We start from the raw sequence: 12,302 nt of genomic DNA, 5'->3' as shown, positions 1-12,302 counted from the left end.
TGACAGCCTGGCATATATAGATGGCAGAAAGGGGGAAATCTCAAGCATGGATCTCCCCCTCTGAAAATCCAGGATTTTTGCCAGAGTTATTAGGAGCATAGTGGGCCCCCTTCTGCCCTAGTAGTTCAGCAACTTCTCTATGTGGCTTGTAAGAGGCCAGTCGTGGGGCAGCTAATTTCCGCTCTTTTCTAACCCTCCTTCTCCTCCTCTTCCAGCTGTGACTTTGTTGCTGGGCTCCTGTCTGGCAAGAATTTGGCTCTTCACCTTTTATCCTCCGGAGTGTTTCTTTAAGAAGGACGAAATATGTGGTGCTTTAATCACTCCCCTCCCTCCTCATGCTTCTCTGGAGTAACAGCCTGGTTTCTTCTCAGGAGATATAATGCTTTGGCCAGAAATGAAAAAACTCCGGCCAGTAGCACAACAGTAGCTCCTGCTTCCCTGTTCCAGTCCTGTCCTCACCCTTTCCCTAGTCAAACACTCTGATGCTTATGGTCAGATAGTAACCAGAAAGTCCCTCCCCAAGGGGCTTAAGAACAAGCAGAGAAAAGAAAAGAATGCAATGTCACAAAAGGAAATGAAGCAGGCATTCCTTGCCTCACAATCTGTGTTCAGGTAAACCTCACCTAGTTGGACACCAGCTAGACAAAAGCACGATACCCAGGAATAAAGAGGTGTGGGTGTAAAACAGGGCCCACACCTCTTAGTTATGTATGTGGAATATATGTGGCTATTCTTATGTTGGCCAGGAAAACACCATTAGGCCATTAGGTCGGTTTGTACATAACCTAGGGTGAATTGTAGGGCTGAGGGCCCATGTTCCTTCCTCTTTCCCCTTATGCAGGGGTGCCATGTCCTAGGAGCCAAACTCTCCCCCCCCCAATATTTTTGTGGGGCGGGTCCCCCAATGGCAGCAGCAGCAGCAAGGGGAGCTGTCAGCCATTGAAGCCATACTGGCGCTGCGTTTGGCTCTGCCCCGACACCTCCTGACATTGTATGTGGAGCCACACATGTAAATTTTAACTTTGTGCAGTAAGCTAGTTTCTACACACACACACACACACACACACACACACACACACACCCCTCTTTATCCTCCATCCATGCAAGTGAAAGGCATCATCAGAGATTGGGGACACATTCCAAGGGCACATTCCAGCCAGGCAAAAACACTTAAGGAGAGTGCAAAGAAGAGATGGAGAGGATTGCTACCTGAGAGAGAGTGTATGAGGTGAAGGGAATCCCATGAGTCAAATCAAGAGGACTGGGGGGGTTGCATCTGGCCCCCAGGCCTGAGATTCTTCACCCCTGCTGTGCATGTTTACTCAGAAGGTAGTCCCACTGTATGCAGTTGGGCTTACTCCCAGGTAAGTGGGCATAGAATCATAGAATTGCAGAGTTGGAAGGGACCACGGGGGCCATCTAGTTCAACCCCCTGCAATGCAGGAATCTTTTTGCCCAACATAGGGTTTGAACCTACGACTCTGAGATTAAGAGTCTCATGCTCTACCAATTGAGCTATTCCAGCCTCCAGCATCTTGTGTGGTGTTAAATAACAGTTAAAAACACAGTGGCAAAAAGTGGTGCCAAGTGGAGCTCTCCCTTTCTCATACCTGCATTGGTGGAGGACAATGTTTGACTGGATTGCGGCCAGGGAGGGAAGGGATAACCCCCATTCCTTGTGCCCCTCCACATCTATAACAGAATAAAGAAAAACTAGATGTAGCTGTAAACTACACATTTAATGCAATGTGAGCCTTGGCTCTCATCACTCCACCTCATGATAGGGCCAGTGCTATTCCAGCTGATACCTTTCCTTGCAATTGCTTTCTCACATTGTGTCCCTAAACCAGTTATGGGGAAAGCTGCCTTCTGAACAAACCCCAAAATACATGTACGGCATAAAATGGAGTCTGGTTAACTGACACCTCTAGCAAAAAGTTTTTTTAGTATAAGCTGGTACACTGCTGAGTGCACAGTATATGAAACAATTGTACAGTGAATAGGATTACTGGCTTATTTCACAGAGGCCTAATCTGGAATAACTTTCCGCTTGTAACATCTCCATCTGAAAGAGTCAATGAACTCCCTGCCAGGTAGTGTATTTCCCCATTCTCCAACACATTTTTTGCGGTGTGTGTACTGCTGTTTGCTAAGTGGATTAGGAGTCAGGACATAGTATTTACTTTTATCTGAGTTGCATCAAAAATAGCTTGCCCCCTACCTGAAAGGAATGTCCCAATTAAATTACAAATGGCATATCCTAAGTGTAAGGACTCAAGTTTGATTGATTGGTTGGAACAAACAAAGCATTCAATCCTCACTATTCCCTCTTCAAAACTGGTACATAGGGGACACCTAGTGGAAAAGACATGTTGGTTGAGTACATTAAAAAACGAGCAAACCCCGCTTTTAGCATGTCACTAATTTCTTGTTGCATTTGTAATATCACTAAAGTGGCATCTAATTTTTGTTCCTTCTGTAAGAAGTAACCAAGGCTTACTGGTTGCAAAAGGCTATATGTTGTTACCCATTTGAATGCCTGAAGATTTGTGTCAAACCCCCCCCCCCCTTATTCAGTGTTTAGAACCTCGATTACAAATAATGCACCCTTGTTTTTTTCTCTCTAAGCATCCAAGCATCTTGGCATCTATGCCACAAGAAAACAACCACAGAAGGAGAATTGTCAAGAGGAAGCTTTTTGATGTGTACTGATTTGAACTCCTAAAACAAGAGATAGTGTCTAGGGACTTATTCCCATCTCCATGTGCAGGGATTACAGCGTTCAGTTCTTTTTAATAATAATTGGCTTCATGTGAGTCAGCTATACCTCTGCAGCAAGTTAGGACCCAAATGGTCCTTTAACTGCCCATTTTTTATCTAGAGCAGAAGAAACAGCTCACATTGTTCAACAGTAATGAATGTCCTTCTGATTTATTGTGGTGTTTTCCATCCAAGAAACGCAACAATGTAAAGGGTATGTGTTTGTAATGTGTACAACGCCCTGTGAGAATCAAACTAATGCAGCAACATCTTTTGCTTTAAAATTGTTTATTTCTATACAACTCCTTAGATTTGAGGACATTTTCACAGGTGACCCAAACAGATTGCCACTGGCTGCCGTCTCTGGGCGGCATTAGCTGCCTCTTTTAACATGGAGGAAGCCTGAGAGAGTCATAGGTTCTCGGCGTTCCAACCCCAGCCTCCTTCCGCGCGCGCGCGCTTGCGCACTACCGCACCAAGCTCTCAGAACTCCTTTTATCTCTCAAAAGTTCCGCGCGTTCCCCCCACCCCACCCGCACGCGCGCGCGGGGCGGGGCTCCGTTCTGTTCCTGTCAGGTGGCACCTTCGCCCGCCACTCTTAAGATGGCGGCCGCCCCATGCCGGGAGAGGGCGGGGAATGAGGCGGAAGTGCAAGCGGGTAGTGTTGACAGGGAGCTATAGCTATTGAAGCGGCCTTTGCCTGCGGAGTTGCTGAAGGGGGAGAAGCGCCTTGGTGTCAGGATGATTCCGACGGAGGAGGCGTCCGCCCGGAGGAGGGAAATAGAAGAGAAGCTGAAGCAGGTGGGCGGCACCTCACTGTGCATTCCCCCCCGCAGCATCGTCCTCTCAGCCTCGCCCTCGTTGGGCTGAGGCGTCGGGCCCTGCTCTGCCCCCCCTTTAAATTCCCCCCCTCCAGGCTTCGGTTCCCCCTGCGTGGTTCACTGCCTTCCTCAGAGACCACAAGCCCAAACCCCTGCCCTTAACCTGGGACTCAGTTCCACTGAGCCCAGGGAGGCTTCCTTCCAAGTAAATACAGGACTGGGTTGTGAGTGATTCCCTAAAACCAAGTGGGGGGTAGGGAGGTGGGAGGGAAAGCCCACTACATGGTAAGATTGCCACTTGTTTACTGTACTTCCCCTGTAAACTGCCCGTGTGACACCCTGAAATACAACTATTTTCTTGGTTCTCTAAATGAAGGGAAAATCTTCCCCTGTTAATTGTTTTCTGTGCTTAACGGCACAAATAAACCTGGCTGTTTTGTTTCTTTGTGTCCTTTACACGTTGTCCCAATAACTGGGTGGCTTCCAATAAATAAAAAAAGTCAAGACAGAATCGCAACACTAAGGAACTGATGCAGCACAAAACCAGAAGAAAACGAGTGCAACCGAGTTTGCAGCAGCACCAATTATTGCAGACATTTAAAGTCCAAGAATACTACAAAGATGTAAAAATCAGTAAACGGTATTAAGGCTAAAAAGGTTGACAAGCCAATGTTTTCGTGTTGCATGAACGTGCTCCAAAATGTTTAGAGGTAGTCCCAAGATCCAGGAGTACAGCCTTCCCCAGCACCCTTTACAAGAGAGTGTTTCTCTAAAGCTCTGTGGTTCAGAGAGCATTGTGCCAAATTGGAAATACTTTAAAATATCAAGAAAAGGTATATTGGTTAAAGCTGCTTTTTAAAATTTTGTTTAAATTCATACCCAAATCTTTAAAAATTTCATTTACATTAAAACATATAAAAGCAACACCCTGGTACCATTTTCCAAGTCTGCTAAGCATCTAGAAAAGTAGTTCAAGAGCCAGAATAATTGGTTGTGTCTTTCCTCCTCTCTTGCAACGACAGGAAGAAGAAACATTGTCTTTCATTAGAGATAGTTTAGAAAAAAGTGACCAGCTCACAAAAAACATGGTAAGTTTGCATAACATGCATTTTATTTTAAAGTGGAGCATAAATATATTATAGTGCAATCCTATGTGTGTATGTACTGGGAAGTAAGTCCCACTGAATTCAATGGATCTTATTCCCTAGTAAGTGTGCCTTACAGTGCAGTCCTAATACATGTTAACTGAGAAATAAGCTGCATTGAGTTAAATGGAACTTAACTCCCCGGTAAGTGTGCATAAGATTGCAGTGTAAATCTCAGTTTATGTTGTGTTTCACTTGATGGAACTGCAAACTAAAATACAGCAATGCAGGTGGTTATTGTTGAAGGAAATGGACCCCACTGTGTACATGAAATATCTCTGGTTTTGTTTTTTAGGTTTCCATTCTCTCATCTTTTGAAAGCCGTCTGATGAAGCTGGAGAATTCAATAATCCCTGTACATAAGCAGACTGAGAATCTTCAGCGCCTGCAGGAGAACGTTGAGAAAACATTGTTCTGTTTGGATCACGTTATAAGTTATTACCATGTAGCAAAAGACACAGAGAAAATTATAAGGGAAGGGTGAGTTGTGTTTCAGGACCTTCAATATCTTTGTGAGGTCTGTTCTTTTTTTCAGTGTCAGTCTCTTCGCCTTTCTTTTACCACCTTGAATAATCTAATTTTAAGAATGGTGGTTGAATTACAGAAGGCAACTGGAGATAGGCATTTTAAGTTATAAAAAACATGGCATCCCCTTTTATTAAGAAAATAAACCTGACAGTAGTTATGAGCAGGCTTTCCCCAGTTGTCCCATTGGTTTTAGAATAATATCTCTGAGGAGGTACATCAGAGCACACCCCTTTCAGGTTTCAGGGGATGAAAATTCAAGGCACAACTGTTAAATATCACCTTTCTGGTCCAATATAAATTGTGATCATTTTTAAAGCACTCTGCTGTTTTATGCATGCATTTATTATTGTAGATTTCATCACAGAACCATAGAGTTGGAAGGGACCCTAAGGGGCATCTATCCCAAAACCTTGCATTGCAGGAATCTCAGCTAAAGCATCCGTGGCAGATAACCATCCAACCTCTGCTTAAAAAACTCCAGTCAGGGAGAGTCCACCACCTTCCAAGGGTGTCCGTTCCACTGTAGAGCATTAAACATCAGATGAATTGTTTTATATTATTTAGTGTTGGTTTAAAGCACATAGAGCAGAGCATAAAGAGGGTTAAACTATATAAATAAGATCATTTTGTTGGAGCATAGTGAAGTGACAGCCTGGTTTTCCCTCCACCGAGGACTTCAGATAGATGCAGTTATTTACCCTTTGCCTAAAAATATCCCTACCACTTGTCTAGGCCAATGTCTCAAAGAAAACTCTTCAACTGAAGCTGGTGACCTGGCACCTAATGACAAATCATAGGTCAAAAGGTTGTTTATTTGGGCTGTAATGTATGCCAGCTATCCTTGTAACTTACATACTTTAATTCCATCAGTGATGGCAGACTTTCCTGTTGGGAAGAAAAATTACAGGATATTATTATTATTATTATTATTATTATTATTATTATTATTATTATTATTCTGTGGGAGAAAATGGTAAGCCAGCTTCATAGGGATTTTATGGTAAGCAGTTGTCTCTTCATGTAGCTTTGTTGTTGAACCAGATGTATTTTTAATTGCAGCCCTACAGGAAGATTGGAGGAGTATTTGGCCTGCATGGCTAAAATTCAGAAGGCTGTGGAGTATTTCCAAGACAACAATCCTGACAGCCCAGAGCTTAATAGAGTGGTATGTAAAGCAGTTGCACATGGGACTACTGACTACAGATTCATCTCTCTTCAGAGCTCTCCTTGCTTTCTCCGTTTAGGTTTTGCTCCATTTGGAAGCAAATATCAGCACATCATAATCTCTCTGAAGATAGTTATCCAGAATGACATATGAGCACACCTACATTTTGTTTTTGAGATTTCCTCAGAGAAGCAGACTCTGCAGAAGCCCCAAACTGTCTGTGTTTAAAAAAGAAACATGCACAAAAATGTTTTGATACAGAAATTTATAAAATAGAAAATGGTGCTCACTTACATGTAATATTTCCCTTCTCCTTTACAGAGCGATTTATGCCAAATATTAAAAATGGATTTTGAGCAGATGATTTTAAAGTGGGGGGAAATACTGTATAGTACTGCTGGGAATCAGAAGTGGGGAATTCAGGCTTTGTGGCCATTGTGAAAACAGGATACTGGGCTAAGATGGGCCATTGGCCTGATCCAGCAAACTTTTTTCGAAAAAGTTCTTATGCCAAATCTCCAGCTTAGGAGGTGGAAGAGCTATCTGGTAGTCCTGCAGGTGTGTCTTCTGAAAGGAAAACAGACATATTTGGATGCAAATGCACTGTGCGGAAGCCGAACAGTGCTGTTTTACCACCTTAAAACCAATAGTTCTTACAGCTAATCTTTTTCATATATGTTATTCCAACCAGAAATTGTTGTTCGAGAAGGGGAAGGAGTCTCTGGAGTCTGAATTTCGTAGCCTTATGGCACGACACTCTAAACCAGTTCCACCAATCCTTATCCTGGATCTCATCACTTTGGATGATGAAATGGAATTGCAGGAAGATGTGACATTAGAACACCTCCCTGAGAGTGTTCTGCAGGACATTGTCCGCATTTCTGGTTGGCTGGTGGAGTATGGGAGGAACCAAGGTAAGTCGTGAAGTGATTAGTTGTCTTTCTTTTTCTTTCTTTTTCTTTCTTTCTTTTAAGCTTCAGGCAGTCAGCTAAGACCTCCTTAGAGAGCCAGTGTGGTGTAGTGGTTAAGAGCGGTAGTCATGTAATCTGGGAAACCGGGTTCGCGTCTCCGCTCCTCCACATGCAGCTGCTGGGTGACCTTGGGCCAGTCACACTTCCCTGAAGTCTCTCAGCCCCACTCACCTCACAGAGTGTTTGTTGTGGGGGAGGAAGGGAAAGGAGAATGTTAGCCGCTTTGAGACTCGGGATATCAAATCCAAACTCTTCTTCTTATTTTGCTAAGCTTTCAGTGTGGGTTAAAGGTTGGTCTTGCTGTTTTTATGCTGAATTAATTTTCTTCTCTTCTTGAGTTTATTGTATGCAATTGATCTGAATAGTTTGGACAGCCTTACTGCATTTCGTGCATTTTAAGACATCAGCAGTGGTTGAGGTTACATTCGTCTATAATATTTGAATTAGTTGTGGTCACCTCATTTATGATACATGAACATATTCTGATATTTGTTTCCCCAACTCATCCTGTTAGCTTTGCATATTCCATGCAACTCCCAGGATTCTGTGGGGGAAACCATAACTGTCAGAGTGGTATAAATGTTCTTCAAATGTATGGTGTGGTTTGTTTGAGCCCCAGTTCAGGCATAATGCAAAGCCCAAGGATCATGGCTCCTGCTCATGAGCAAAGTGGAAGTAAACCATGAACCTTGGCTTACCAGGACATGCAAATCAATACCACTGTGTGGCACAAATCTTCAAAGCCCTTATTTTAAAGTGACTAAATTTGCATGTATTATAAAACTTGTCAACCTAATACTAAGATCAATTATGGCTTATGCAGCAAAGGTGCATTTTTAAAAAAACCAGTTTGTGTGTAGTAGGCAAAGATGCACAGCTGGACACCCTGCCCTGGGTCTCATCTGTTGTTTTTCATCTGTAGTTATAATTCTACTGTGTGCACTTGTGCACTGAGCCTGGAATAGGCTCATTGATTTTTTTTTTTCCACTTCACTAGTCCACAACCTTCAAAATCCCCTGGGTGTCTGTTTTTTGTCTGCCTTCTGAGCAGAGGATGGTTATTTTTGTGATGATATTGCCAGTAGATGCAAGCTAATATGGAATAGAAAATGAAAACATATCCTTTGCCGTGCATAAAACTCCAGGTGGAACATTTTGTGTGCCAGCTTTTAAAAACAATGCTAAGCATTAAAAAGTGTTCTGGAGTTCATTATGCTTCGTCTATTCTACACAATCTTGTTGTAATCCTTATAATGACCCTGTTTGATATATTATTATTAACATTATTAACATTATTATTATTATTATCATCATCATCATCACTATATTGAGAATGAAAGAATGAGAAAGGGTAGTAGTCTATTGCCTACGCAAATTCAGAAAGGTCAGTTTACTTCTAAGGTGTTCCTGCTTCTATAAAAATTAACTGTCAGCTACTATTCTGAAATTCCTACTGTGAAACTCTAATTGCTCTTTGTGATTATTACAGTAATGTATTATTATAGTACTATGCGTAGAGGATGTATACTCTGACTATTAGTTACTACAACCCTAATCTATGAAGCTCTCTTGTAGCCTGAACTAAGCCCTGTGGGCATCAGTTGTATGACATGGTTTTTCTTGTGGTGCAGGATTTAACTGGCTGTTTGAGGAGGAGCATCTGTCTGCAGGAGCCCAGAGAGGAAGCCTAAAGAGGGAGCACAGAACGGGGTCTTACACCAGCATAGCCTCTAGGGAGAGCACTGTAGGGCGAGAATTAGAACACAACCGTAGTAAGTGTAGGAAGCTTAGATTTAGAAAGCATCTGGGAGTGATGTAGAATACAAAACTACTTTCATGTGCACTGAAAAGAATTCTATAGCTTTTTTACAAAGTAACTATGGTCTAAACCACTGAGCCTAGGGCTTGCCAATCAGAAGGTTGGCGGTTCGAATCCCTGCGACGGGATGAGCTCCAGTTGCTCGGTCCCTGCTCCTGCCCACCTAGCAGTTCGAAAGCACGTCAAAGCGGGAAGGTAAATGGCGTTTCCATGTGCTGCTCTGGTTTGCCAGAAGCAGCTTAGTCATGCTGGCCACATGACCCGGAAGCTGTACGCCGGCTCCCTCAACCAGTAAAGCAAGATGAGCGCCACAACCCCAGAGTCGCCTGCGACTGGACCTAACGGTCAGGGGTCCCTTTATCTTTACCTTTTAACTAGTAGAAGTGGTCTGATTTTACTATAGTAGTAATATGTTGTTGTTTTTTAACATATTGGTGTTAAAATATTTCTATCAACAACTAATGCAATTTTCAAACAAGTTTGCTTTGTTTTTCTTTTTTCAGCAGGATTTTTTTACTAACTTAGTATCTACTGGCTTAGCCACACATTCATATGAATAAACCTTAAGATGCACCAGACATGCATTTTGATGTACTGGTGTACTGAAGTTTATTTCAATTAATACTAAATAAGCAAGTTTTATCTGAACACGGAAAATAAAATTTATAATTCAAATTTATGGATTATATTGTTTGAAGATTGGCGTTCATTTTTCCATTAAGCAAGAAATGCTATCAAATTTTAAAGGAAATTATTTTTGATTCCCTCCCATCACGATAGCTTTGATAATATCAAATGTGGTTTGGAACAAAAAAACTAACTGCTGATGTACACTACTAAGTGCATGTATATTTCTTCCTAGACTTCATGAATGTTTACTATCAGATCCGTTCCAGCCAGTTGGATCGTTCCATCAAAGGACTGAAGGAGCATTTCCGGAAAAATAGCTCTTCCTCGGGGGTCCCATATTCCCCTGCCATTCAGAACAAGAGGAAGGACACACCAACTAAAAAGCCCATCAAAAGACCAGGTTAGTCCGAAGTGTTACATGCCAGTTCCTTGGATTTGTTCTGGAAGCTCCAGGCTTAATAGTCTTGCTTTTTAATCAGTCTGTTCATCTGATGGAGTTCTCTTTGTCTTGTGATGTTTGGTTTTTCATTAGGTATTTTCTAGATGTTTCCATTTTGGTTGGATGCCTACATAAATTTCCAGGTTGCTGTGAAGAGCTCCTTAAATAAAAGTTGCATTGTGTTCTTTTCTTTCTTTTTTTAATGAAATGTTTATAAGGAAAGTGATGTATGGAGGACCCAACATTCCCTGGGCCACTTCCAAGACTTTGAGATGCCCATCATATTTCACTGGCCCCAGTAGACATGCTTGCAGATACAGCAAGCATTTTAACACACGCTATGAATCTAGACGGAAGATCTGTGAATCTAGACAGAAGGTTTTTGTACTGTGTTCCTTGAACCATCAGTCTCAGCAAGAGTGCCCAGGTGTCATTGGGGGCAGATGGGCTCTGCTATTGTCATTAGTATGAAAAAGCTAGAGTCTGTTATAATTCCTCCACCGTCACAGGCTGTGCTAGCTGAATAAAATTGCTTTTTTGCCAAATATTCATGCACATATTTCTCAAGTGTAGATGCTAGAGTGATTTCCTTCATGGAACTCCCCACTGCCCACTGTTGGTGATGTGGAACCTCAATAAAATTGCAAAATAAAAATCCCTTTGCTGAACTTTCACCCACAGCAAGTACTGTGTGGAGCAAAGGGCTTAATTTTTAAGGGTACCTTGATTATAGCAGTTGCTGTAAGTATTTAAAAGATTCTCACACCAAGAGTTATTTGAAATCTCCTGAGTGCTGGCTCTTTGTTAAGATTTTCTTGCTATTTGACTGCTCTAGGCTGTTGGTCTTTACATCATGGGCATAGCCAAGGTGGGGTGGCAAGGGGGGCAGCTGCCCACCTAGATCAAATAAAACAATAGAAATACTTAATTAACTGACCAGTCACGTTGGTTCTGCCCCCAACAAAGTCCTGCCCCCCTAACAAAAATCCTGACTATGCCCATGCTTTATATACAAGTGTAGAGTGTAGCTGTTTTATTGATTAAAAATGATAACTATCTGAAAGAGAAAACAATGTTTAAGGAGGTAGGTATTTATACCAGCTTCATCTTCTGTTTATCCAGATCAGTTCAAAGCATTGCCTAGTGTGTCTGGGGGAAAAGATAATAATTTTACTGGATGAAACTAAGAATTATAAATGTTCTCCCAATCTATAGAAATAATAGACAAGTAGGAGATTTGTAGAACAGTCAGAGATTGAGTTATGAAGCATTACAATAGCATGTTATAATTGTTCTATGTCTTTGTTTTTGTTTTTATAATCCTTATGTGAATGACAGTCCTCATCCCAGGTAAAGTGTGTGTTCTGTGTGTCTCTTTTGCAGCTTGACAGACCTTAACTAAACATCTATGTGCTAAGATGCCATTGCAGACCTATTACTAGTGCTAGCAAAGTCTGTGCTTGGGTTTTTCCAAGGGGATATTTGCCTATGGAGGGGCATAGTTACAATGCCCTGGAGTTCTTCCTGAAAGCTGACTGTGCTAAGAGAGAAGCTGAGGAGGTTTGGGGTCAGATTTTTAAATTAAAGCCAGGTCCACTGTCCATGTGTACATATACATTGACTAGACTATCAGACATTTTACCTCTCAGTAAGATGTAAGCAAATGTTAATTTACTGAAAGCAATATATCACTTACTGCCAATGATGTTTTTGTTTTTCCAACCCTGAGACTAAAACTGCTGTTTTGTCTGAGACATACCACTTTATCTGGTATGTAAGGCAGTAGATGCAGTGAAGTCATTCTTGTCTGACTGCCTTTGATATTTTCAAACCAGTGGATTGGTACAGTTGTGTGAAGTGTAGGGACAATTCAGTGGACCACACGAGACTAATTAACATCCTTAAATAATTTTGTCATGTGTGCTAACCATTTGCCTACAACACCTATAATGCCAAACTGAATGAAACACATATTTCTGACATTCTGGATGTGCTCGGTCTGCTAGCTTTCTCAGTTGGTGATC

General features: G+C 41.9%; 1 protein-coding gene across 17 annotated transcripts in view; it reads left to right on the top strand.

The window, feature by feature from the left end:
• The first annotated feature begins 3,327 nt into the window (after window positions 1-3,327).
• EXOC7 (exocyst complex component 7) overlaps window positions 3,328-12,302 on the top strand; it is a 32,418-nt gene continuing 23,443 nt past the window's right edge. For 4 of the 17 annotated variants that reach the window (XM_082203658.1, XM_082203656.1, XM_082203655.1 and 1 more), the window contains exons 1-8: window positions 3,328-3,561; window positions 4,604-4,669; window positions 5,022-5,206; window positions 6,314-6,419; window positions 7,111-7,333; window positions 9,022-9,162; window positions 10,072-10,239; window positions 11,617-11,628. In XM_082203658.1, the coding sequence (XP_082059784.1) occupies window positions 3,502-3,561; window positions 4,604-4,669; window positions 5,022-5,206; window positions 6,314-6,419; window positions 7,111-7,333; window positions 9,022-9,162; window positions 10,072-10,239; window positions 11,617-11,628 (961 nt within the window). In that variant the 5' untranslated portion in view covers window positions 3,328-3,501. The remainder of the gene's footprint in view (window positions 3,562-4,603; window positions 4,670-5,021; window positions 5,207-6,313; window positions 6,420-7,110; window positions 7,334-9,021; window positions 9,163-10,071; window positions 10,240-11,616; window positions 11,629-12,302) is intronic. The other 13 variants (XM_082203653.1, XM_082203652.1, XM_082203651.1 and 10 more) reach the window with 6 other exon arrangements.

This window comes from Podarcis vaucheri, assembly GCF_965113315.1.
Source record: "Podarcis vaucheri genome assembly, chromosome: 2".
Taxonomy (NCBI): Eukaryota; Metazoa; Chordata; class Lepidosauria; order Squamata; family Lacertidae; genus Podarcis; species Podarcis vaucheri.
The sequence above is the reverse complement of the archived record's forward strand: the minus strand, read 5'-3'. Positions and strand labels throughout refer to the sequence as shown.